Below are 10,207 nucleotides of genomic sequence, written 5' to 3' on the forward strand. Positions count from 1 at the left end.
TAGCCCTTGATAGATGCGTCGCCTGCCAAGACTGTAGGTATGGGGAAAGCCTGCTTTCCTCTAGAATCATCTCAGGCCTCACAACCCCTCCCCTAGCCCTTGAAGCCAAGTTTCACGAGACTGACAAAATGCACGCATACACGCCAGCACAGCTCACCCGCTATTTCAGCCACATCGGACTCAAGGAGCAAGATGCGCGAGGGTTGAACCCCCGCGGCCAGCTGGCATGCCTCACGGTCCTGCAGCGCCATCACATGGCCCGCGTCCCCTTCGAGAGCCTGTCGCTGCACTACTCGCGAACGCGGCTCCTGTCTCTCGAGCCCGATGACCTGTACAGCAAGATTATCGAGAAGGGCAGGGGCGGGTACTGCATGGAGGTCAGCGCCTTCTTCGCGTCCGTGCTGCGGGGTACCGGCTTCACGCTGTTCAGCGCCGGCGCGAGAGTCAAGGGGCCTGCGGGGTACAAGGCAACGTTTGTACGTCAAGGAGCATGCTATCATGCTCAACGACCCCTTCTTTGAGTCTAAGTACACCTATGGCGATGACGCTGTGCCAAGCGAACCGGGACTCCTCGTTGCACACGGTGTCAAACACCCAACTCGATCGTCTCTTAACCTTACATCGCTGCCGGACGAGTTCCTTAAGATCTGGCACCCGACCTTTCTGATCCGCCATCCGGCCATGATGCTACCCTCGCTCTACCGCACTACCCTCGCCGATCTAGGGCCAGATGCGGAGCGGCTTAAGGCACGTCAGGGGAAAGGCCCGCTAAAGCACGAAGCGACTATGAAATGGATCCGGACGCTCTATGAGTTCTTTGCGGCCTACCTTCCTAAGGACAGCATGTGGCCGATTGTACTCGATGCTGACGATATCATGAAGACGCCCGAACTGGTGACCAAGTACGCTCCGCTCGCCGACCTTGACCCGGCAAAGCTCCGCTTCTCGTGGGAAATGGTTCCAAATGAGAAGATAAAGACCATATCGAAGGCCCACCAGGTCATGACGAGCTCCATCAGGGCGAGCTCCAAGACTGACACCTCCAAGGCGGCCGGCGCCATTGACATTGACACCGAGAATACCAAGTGGAGGGCTGAGTTTGGTGAGGAGGGCTGCAGAAATCTCGAACAGTGGGTTAGGGATATGATGCCAGATTATTTAGCCATGCACTCCAAGAGGCTGAGGCTCAACTAAAGGGAAGTGGGTTCCGTGTGCCTATTGTGGCCGGTGCGCACTATTGCGCGCACTGTTGCGCGTAAAAAGAATGGTCATAGATGTAAGGTAGTTACAGTTATGAAAGAGGAGTGAGAAGTTCAAATTAACAGCAAGATCCCGGATGACGAAGAATAGGCTTTCACCCTGCTGCGAAATATGGTCATCTTCCGAAAACACTATGATCCAGACATGACCAGAAGGACAGCCGACCGCCACAGCCGTTCCCGATATAACAGTCTGGGCAGGAGGGAAGAGGCGGGAGGCCTAATGGTTGAAGTAATTCGAAGGCAGAACAGTCAACTTGGAGAGAACCACGCTTCTACACTCATCAACAAGTTCAACCTGGCCTTGATCCGCCTGGAACAAGGTCAACGGAATTAGTAGAAGATGTATGGGTCAGAATTCTGGGAAAGATGGAGACTGTGTTGGGGAGGGAGCATGAGTGTACAGTCCGCTGCGGGCAGTAATTATCATTCTCCTTGATGTCCGGCCACCCTACTGTCAATAGCAACCTAGAAACGTAGTAGCTGTCTGTAATGTCCCGACCCCTAGCCATGAATGTCTTTTTGACAAATGTAAAAGTCATCATATCATCGCCTTTTCCCCAGATGCCACCCAGCTGCGTTGCTCACGTTGCAGGCAAAAAAAGAGTGTATAACTAATTAACTAAATGTCAACTTCACATTATTACGTCTTCGACGACACACCCTGGTTTTGAGTCTTTTGACTGTTTCACCACCAGCCCGGTATTCCTGTCCTCGATTCCTTCACCCCGCTTCCCCGGTTGTTGTCGATGCAGCGCGGTGCAATGAATTCGAAACGACCACTGGAAGATGATCAAGACTCAGATGCGAGCTACCCAACGCGCCTAAAAACCTTTGATATCGTCTCCCATGGCTCCCATGGCGGCGTGCCCCTCAGCACCGATCACTACACCGTCGGGTGGGCGTAGTCGCAGATGCCTCGGATCACAAGACAGGGAAAGTGGCCTTACGGCTAATGCCATTGCACCATGAAAAGAGTGGGGCTGTCACCCCGCGTGCCCAGTTGGCAACTCAGCTGCTGCGCCTTGCAATTTGCCAAGACGCAGACGCATTTGGTTGGCCAGGGATAAGATTTGCGACGCGTTGGCGGAACTCGCGGTCACAAGGCGAATGTTAGAATCACACCGCGACGTTGATGAGAAAACGGAACTGAGAGAGAGAGAGAAACGGAATTGTAAAACTTAGCGTGTACGCGTTCTCTACCGTTTAATTCCGGACAGCGTTTTCAGCACGTGACCCAAGTGATTCTAAGTCAGCAACTTGAACCCCAAAAAGGAAGTGGATTATTAGGTCCAGATTCGCGTTTTCGCCCTCCTATAATAACGACAGCTTTGGTCTTCGTTGCTGTTCAAACGGTGCGGTTTTCTGTCTTCAAAGCGACCAGTTCTGGGTGCTTCTGAGCAGCCAGGGAACTTTTATAGGCAAGCACTGCAGACCCTGCGTGCCAAGCCACTGTTGCGGATCATTTGCTCCCGAACCTCCGAATACGTACTGCAGATTCCAACAGTCGGACACGTACAGAATATGGCGCTAAGCTTTTGGGTTAACACCCTAGCGGAGGTGAATGTAGCTGTCTCGGCTAGGTATGTAGATAAAACAATCACGCAATTCTCAGCTGCGGTTTGACGGTCAATCTTGCCCACCTAGAGACACGCTGGTTCAGAGCCTCGCTGTTTGAGCGAGGGCAATCCGTTCGGGGGGTTAGCTTCCCGGTCCTGTCTCAGCCTCACCCAGGCAGTAATAAAATGCCCTGGATTTCCGCAACCGAGCTTCGGAACTTTCCTGATCTGTCTACTCTGTCTTCTGAATGCCGAAGCTCTCACAACGTAACCTTTGGTATCAATGGGTCCTGTAAGGCTCCTCGAACCTGCGCTTCCCCTTGCCCTACTTATCTTAAGCACTGCTATAGCCTATAGATTTATAGATTACAGCTATTTTCTGAGGTTCGATTCTGTGACGAACCTGTACAGACTAATCTCTGCAAGGGTTCACTAGACGAAGGTTGTATGACGGATCGGGTCTCAACCACACTCTGAAAGGGTTCACTGAAGGTATGATGTAAGGGTTGTGATCCGGTGAAGCCAAAGGGTTCACAACAAGATAGTAATCTGGTCTCAATATTCACGGCGCAGTGTAAATGGCAATGAACAAGTTGTATTGCTTACTGAGGAAGTCCCAGACTCCCTCAACAAGTGACTAGCTGACTATCTATATACTCGACAATTTCTTTCTTACTTCGTACCTGGATCTCGTGGCTCTCGTCGAGATCCCATCGAGCTTGTTGGCTCTCAACCTTTCTTTGTAGATCCTGGTGTTGGCTCTCATGGATCTCAAAGAGATCCCGTCGAGCCTCTCCTGATTGGTTATGTAATGATTGGTTGGCAGTACGTCCCGCGCCCCACCTTGTCACGGACTAGGCCGCGGAAGGCGGCCCGTGGCACACACAGGTGGGTGACCAAGCGCCCCGCACTGTCGAGACCCCCGAAAATGGCGGCCCTGCCCTGCCAAATTCGGCGGCCGCAACAGCAAGTTCTGTACTTGACCTGTATTTTTTTTCTCTTTCGTTTCCTTTTTTTTTCCTTTTCTGCTTTCCTTTTTATTCTTTCCTTTTTCTTTTCCTTCTTTCTGAAAGAAGAAGAGAAAAGAATCCGTTTTTCCTGCGTTTAAGGACCTTTTCTTGTTCGGTGGATAGGTTCGCATCGTGCAAAGTGTACAGAATGTAGGAAAGCGGAGCACCTTGGGTGAAGATGACTACAGCAAAGCAAGTTTGCAACCCTGGGGTCGGGTAAACAGGCTCTCAACCGTACCTTTTAGAGACCGGTCTCCCCTATCGCCGAGGGTGGAGCGGATTTTGCATTTGTTGTCGGTAGTAAGCCAAGCAATACTGCCGACTTCCACCAGCGTGCAGTTGTCGTCGGTTCTGGCGTCGTCGGTTTTGGCGAAAGTGCGGGTCAACCGACGGAGGAAAGCTTGAAAACGTTGACGCATTGTGAAAGTAGGTGTTTGAAGGGATGGAAGAGAGAGTGGGTTTTAGGGGTATCGGCGTAATTGTTGGGTTACTGATGTGAGTTTGGTGATTTGTGTCTACGTGGGTAGTGTAGAAACATGAGATGGGGAGAATGGGTGTGTGGGAATCTTTGACCAGAGGAGAAGTAAACTCGGTCGCTCAGTCGTCGCTTTTGTGAAATATGAAAAAGTTCAGGAAGAAGCCATGACTACCTAGAGTTCAGTTACTCCTAACATGGCAAGTCGTGCCGCACTTTCGTACATTCCGCAGCTGGAAGACCCAACCAATATCAATTTAGAAGGCTCGAAACTCCATGTTCTTAGGAATAGCTGGTAGTTACCGGAAATAATGCCCACAGCCGCTGTTGGATTACAGACGGGAAAGACTGTGTAAGATCTACTTGTACATGGCTTAGTGATTGGATATGTTCGGGTACTTATTGGCAATTTGGAGGATGAAAAGTTCCCATGTGTAACTATCAATAATTAACGTCCTAAATAGGCAATACAAAGGAACAAAAAAGAGAGTAAAAGGCTGACAAAAAAGAAACGAAACAGAATCTATCGATGAAAGACAAACAAAACAAAATGACCGCCGAGGGTATGCATGCTAAATCAGCCCAAACGCCCACTCCTTCATTCTTACCCCACATCTCCCACGACAAATCCACGCATCCGCTGACTAAAACGAGGTCCGTGCAAAAGATTGTCAATCCAAGATCATCATCATGTTCTCCCACCCCACCGTGTAGAAGTTAGAAGCCGGCTTCAGGCAAGAGCCTTAGCGCTTCCCATTCGGCTTGACATCCCCCGCCTGCCTCTCCACCTGCGACATCTGCCCAGCCAGGCGACCAAACTGCCACTCCGGCAGCGTAATCCCCGTCTGCTCATTGATAGTCGTCATCAGCGGCGGCAGCATCTGGTACACATTGCGCATCGCCGCAATGTTGCTCGGGTGGCCACCACTGCCCTCACCCGACGAAGAAGCCCCCGCCTCGGCGCCGGTGTTCCACACGCTGATCTTGGGCGCCATGCCGCGGACCGCCTCCGCGTTGGCCTTGGCCATCTCGACGTAGGTGCCCTTCTCAATCATCATGTACTGCAGCAGACCGGCGGGGCCGCCAAAGGCCTGGCTCATGCGCGCGTAGGCATCGGCCATGGCGGCGGTCGCCTCGGCTTCCTTGAGCTTCTTCTGCAGGTTGGCGTCGGCGTTCTTGAGCGTGGCGTAGCTCCACGCTTCGGCGTCCTGCTTGGTCTTGTACGCGGCCGCGTCGGTGTCGATCTTGGCCTTGTACACGCCGGCCTCGGCAGTCTGCTTGCGTTTCTCAAAGTCCGCGCGGGCCTCGGCCTCGACCTCGTAGGCCTTGGCGTCGGCGGCCTGTTGCTTGGACTCACGCGCGATGGTGGCCTTGACGACGTCGCTAGCGCGGAGACGTTCCATCTCAGCGGCCGCGCGCTTGATCTGCACCTCGCGCTTGAGTTCTTCGTCCTGGGCTTCGGTCTTGCGCGTGGCGGCGATGCGGGAGATGTCGACGTCGCGGTTGAGCTCGTTCTTGCGCGTCGCGAGGACAGCCTCGGCCGAGGCACGCTCGATATCCCGCTCTGTCTTTTGCACGGCCGTCTCGGCGTGGATCTTGGCGATCTCACGCTCTTGCTCGCCCTTGCGCTGGGCTTCGCCGACGTTACCGCGCAGTTGCGCCTCGGCGACGTTCACCCTCGCTTCGTTGACCGCACCCTCGTGGGCCTTGCGGCTGAGCGACTCAAAGTACAGCGAGTTGGGCGCATCCTTAAGCTCTTTGACCTGTTGGAATTGTCAGCGAAAATGTTCTCAAGTAGGTGGTTCAGGGGTAAAGGAAAGGTGGGTCTGTTTTTGTTGTGTTGAACTCAGGGGTAAAAGTGGGTCCATGTTGTTGCTGGCGACAACAGAGGATAGAGGAGAGTGGGTGAATGCAACTTACGTTAGCGTTGTAAATCTTCAGGCCGAATTGATCCAATTCGCTCTGGATGTTGCGGAAGATGCGGCGCTTGAAGACCTCCCGCTCCGTGAAGATCTCCTCCATCGTCATGCTCGACACCAGCACACGCGTCTCACCCTCGATAATGCCCTTGACAATGTTCTCCAAGAACTGGTGGTTGCTCCCGCTCTTGCTGGTGCCTGAATCCGCCAGGAGCATGGCGAACTTCATCAGCGAGTCGCCCTGGTCCTCGCGGCGGAAGTCGTGCGCGTGCACGCCGTGGTCGGCGTCCGCTGGGCCGCCCTCGCTGCCGGCACCGGCGAAAGGCTCATGAAGGTCGCGCCGGGAGTTGGCACCACGCTGGTTGACGTCGGGGCCGATGGTGAAAACGACGGGGAGCAGGAACTGCAGCTTCTCCTTGGTCATGGCCTGCAGGTTCATGGCGTAGTCGTGGGGCTGCACGCTGAAGCGCATGCAGCGCTGGAAGGGCCAAACCCATGCTGCTTTGGTGATTTTGACTGTATGGTTGTGTTAGTAGCGGTAACCACAAGAATGACAGAGAGAATAGAAGGAGACATACCACTCTTGACGTTCATGCCAGTGATGGCAAGATACTCGTCGGGCGCCGCGATCCTGTAAGAGGCCATTGTGAAGGATGTAAAGATTAAATTATGGGATAATTAGGTAATAGAGCGTGTTGCTAAAAAGGCTCAACGAAGAAGTAGGAGGTTGGTGGTGATGTTGATGAGGCGTGGGGTAGTGGTGGTGTAAAGGACTTTATATGTATCTTCGCCGGTCGACCCAAGTGCACGCTGATGCAGATAGTTTCCCGGAGGTTTCCAGGCTGTTGTGATGCTGTCGGATGATCTCACGATGCACTAATTATCGGCATGGACAAAGTTTGAGGGGGTGTTTGGGATATTTGTACATTTTCCCGTCACCAACCGGCCCACACATGCCGAACAACAAAACATACTGCCGTCTGCAGGATTCCGGCCGCCGGCCACAAAGTCACAAAACACAGCCATCCGACTATGGGCTTGGCCGGCTCTGCTTGGCTGCATTCGTGACAAGCGGGTGCATGGATCGGAGCCTCATTCCGCCCATCATCTGACCGAACGGCGGCTCGGACGGAATGGGACGGCGACGAAGAGTGACACAGCGGAAGCGATCCTGCCTTGTCAAGTTTGTGTTCCAGCGAGCTGTGTGGCATTGGCTTCAACATTGTGGCGGAGCGCCTCCAGTGATTGGCCCCCGCAATCCAAGAGAGTGGAGCGGAGACAACGTGGAAGCACGGCCGCACAGACCCCGGCCTGCGCCTGCAGCGCGTTTGGCTTCCAATTCTCCAGGTCGCCCTTCTCGCGTCGCACGGCATGTCGTTTCGGGGACCGGGCATCCAAAACGGACAGCCAAATCAACGGCTTTTTGGGACTGCATCTTACCCTTTTCGCGTCTCAAGATGCACGCTTGAGAAGACAGCTGTTGAAAGGATCCACGAGGTTGTTTTGCGTCCACCGCAAGCGTCAGGCTTCTGTCTCAAGCCGTCACCGAGATGCCCCGGATTTGGCGACCGATCGGGATACTGGTTGAACCGCCTAACATTCCCATCTGCCTATGTCGATGACGCTTTCGCCCAACCTAAACATGACTCCGTCGTTGCGTAGGTTCTCGTCAGACCAGAAGAGAGGCACCGACGACAGTTAGTGTTTCTTTAGGCATTTTTGCAGTTGGCCGGCAGCCGAAGCCGGTCATGCGCTCAAAGCTGGAGATTGGCCCCTGTCATCAGCCACTGCACAGCGGCTCAACAGCCACTGAAAGCCACCAACGGCCAACAGAACCGCCCAGCAATGCCCGAACCCCGGTCTCCCGATGTGGCCCAAACAAGCGAAGGAGCATCTGCGCTTAGAGGGGTTTTCTTCTGGAAACGTTCTTTATTCCGCTCCGACAAAGATTCCCTGCATGGAAAGCCCAAGGACAAGACCAGCTCCAGGCCTAGCGGCCCAGCACAGCCACCAGATATGGCCCCGACCACCTTTTGGCCCGGGCTTAATGCAAGGCATCATGACGCGAGGAGAGGGTCTGGGTGATTTTGGTGGGGTTTGTCCGTTTGGGGTCCGATGACCATCTTCATAAGGCGGCCAAGACAAGGCTTACCGTTCGCCAAGTTGAATCGCGAGCAAACAAAGATGAGCCCTCTCGGCTTTCACTTTCCGTTTAAACCTTTGCCCTTCCCTTTCTCCTCGGAAACCTCTCGGATTATCCCTTGGCGCTTCGCGCTTTCCCTGAACCCGAGACCGAGTTTGGCCTCCCCACACAGCCTGGGCAAAGGGAGCCCATCAATGATTCTGCCTTCGTGATTGAACCGAACATCGAATCCTCCTTCTGCGCCGAGTTACCCGATTCGAAGCCCCACCCCCACCTTTCTCGTTCCTCAGGCACTGGACCTCTAACCTGACAAGTCGACTTCTATCATTCAACACCTTCAACAGCGCAAACGAACCGTAAACCTACCTCCCCCAAACAACATCACCCCCCTTCCCTCAAACAGTCGATCCATTCACCAAACAACGAAACAACTAAACATCCAAGAAAAATGGGCCACCCACCGGCAGACGAACCCCCAAACACCACGTCCACCACCGCCCTCCCTCCCCCCTCCTACTCCGAAGCAACCACCACCCCATCCTACCTTCCCTCCCCAACCTCAACCCTAAGCAACGGCCTCCCCCCCGCCTCCCCATTAACAACCCACCTCCGCGCCCTCCCCGCCCGCTTCCGCACCGCCCGCCTCGCCCGCCAATCCGCCCAAGCCGCCGACGAGCTCGGTCTCGCAGCGCTCTTGGTACCGCATGTGGAGGGGTTTTTGGCTGAGTTGACGGCTGCCGGTGGGGGGTTGGCGGGGTCTTCTTCGGCTTCATTTTCGGGGCCTGCATGGACGAGGAGGGGTACGGCGTCGGGGATAAGGGGGGAATTGACGCTTGTTCCGGTGGGGGTTGTGCCAAATGGGGCGAGGATGAGTGGGTTGGAGGAGAGGATTGGGGATGGGGAGGTGGTGAGGGTTGGGTTTGTGGATGTTGCTGTTGAGGAGGAGGGTGGTGGGTTTGGGGAGAAGGGCGGGGAGAAGAAGGGTGGTACAAACAGGAATGGGGATGGGAATGCGAGTGGAGGAGCGCTGCGGGAACAAGTAAACACCGGATTTGATGAATGGGGCCGGTTTGATACGCACCCTTCCCGCTCCGACAGCGACACCAACGGGTGGTGGTTCCGCGATGAGGATATGGCCCGTCGACTGGCGACGTATTTACGGCCGGAGCCGGTGCTGGAACGGAAACGGGTCCAGGCCACTGTTGTGCAGGCGAAGACGGTCGAGAAAGAAAAGTCGGGGTGGTCGCGCTGGGGTCTAGGTGGAGGGGGCCGGAAGAGGAGTACGTCGTCGGTTGGGTCGGAACAGATGTCTCCTGGTTTGCCGTCGCCGATATCGCCGGTGCTGTCGAGCCCTGTGCTGTCGGCGGAGGATGATGCAGTGAGGATGGCGGTTACGGCACAGGAGGTTACATTTCGGAAGGAGAATGACTTTGGGGTGTGGGAGAGCTTGACGGGTTGGGGGGTTGTGGTGGCTGTGAGGATCTCTGCGTGATAAGCAGCAAGCGGGAACAGAGTAATTAGGGGTTGGTTGGGATTCCTGTTCATATTTGTTAATTCTGTTGTTTAGCTCACGAACACAATTCCCCAATTTCATTCTACAGTATAATTAGAATATTAAATTCGTCGCACACGAAGAATCCCGTATTCCCCATCAAGACCCAATTAAAATGTAAGAAAAGGCTAAAATGTTAAGTGAGGCTGCACAGGAACTGGAATAAACCAGGAATTGGACTTCCATAAGCTAAAGCGGGAAGATGTAGGTAGCCATGACAGCGGAATGTCCAACATCTACTGCCCGCCAAAACCACGAAACAAACGAGTACGGGACAGTTCAATTCATTA

General features: G+C 54.3%; 3 protein-coding genes across 3 annotated transcripts; 2 read left to right on the top strand and 1 right to left on the bottom strand.

Moving 5' to 3' along the window:
• Positions 1 to 324: 324 nt before the first annotated feature.
• On the top strand, positions 325 to 1,194 carry C8A04DRAFT_10869 (uncharacterized protein; the record flags this gene model as incomplete). The annotated part of the gene is made up of 1 exon (XM_062776742.1): positions 325 to 1,194. The coding sequence occupies one exon, from the start codon at positions 325 to 327 to the stop codon at positions 1,192 to 1,194; it is 870 nt and encodes a 289-aa protein (XP_062638528.1).
• Positions 1,195 to 5,046: 3,852 nt separating this feature from the next.
• On the bottom strand, positions 5,047 to 6,867 carry C8A04DRAFT_27163 (Flotillin-like protein 1; the record flags this gene model as incomplete). The annotated part of the gene is made up of 3 exons (XM_062780200.1): positions 5,047 to 6,066; positions 6,224 to 6,738; positions 6,801 to 6,867. 3 exons carry the CDS (start codon positions 6,865 to 6,867, stop codon positions 5,047 to 5,049), a joined length of 1,602 nt encoding a protein of 533 aa, XP_062638529.1.
• A 1,946-nt stretch (positions 6,868 to 8,813) lies between these two features.
• C8A04DRAFT_27164 (uncharacterized protein) lies at positions 8,814 to 9,857 on the top strand (the record flags this gene model as incomplete). Its single annotated transcript, XM_062780201.1, has 1 exon — positions 8,814 to 9,857. One exon carries the CDS (start codon positions 8,814 to 8,816, stop codon positions 9,855 to 9,857), a length of 1,044 nt encoding a protein of 347 aa, XP_062638530.1.
• Positions 9,858 to 10,207: the final 350 nt, after the last annotated feature.

This window comes from Dichotomopilus funicola, assembly GCF_033296635.1.
Source record: "Dichotomopilus funicola strain CBS 141.50 unplaced genomic scaffold C8A04scaffold_18, whole genome shotgun sequence".
In the NCBI taxonomy this organism is placed as follows: Eukaryota; Fungi; Ascomycota; class Sordariomycetes; order Sordariales; family Chaetomiaceae; genus Dichotomopilus; species Dichotomopilus funicola.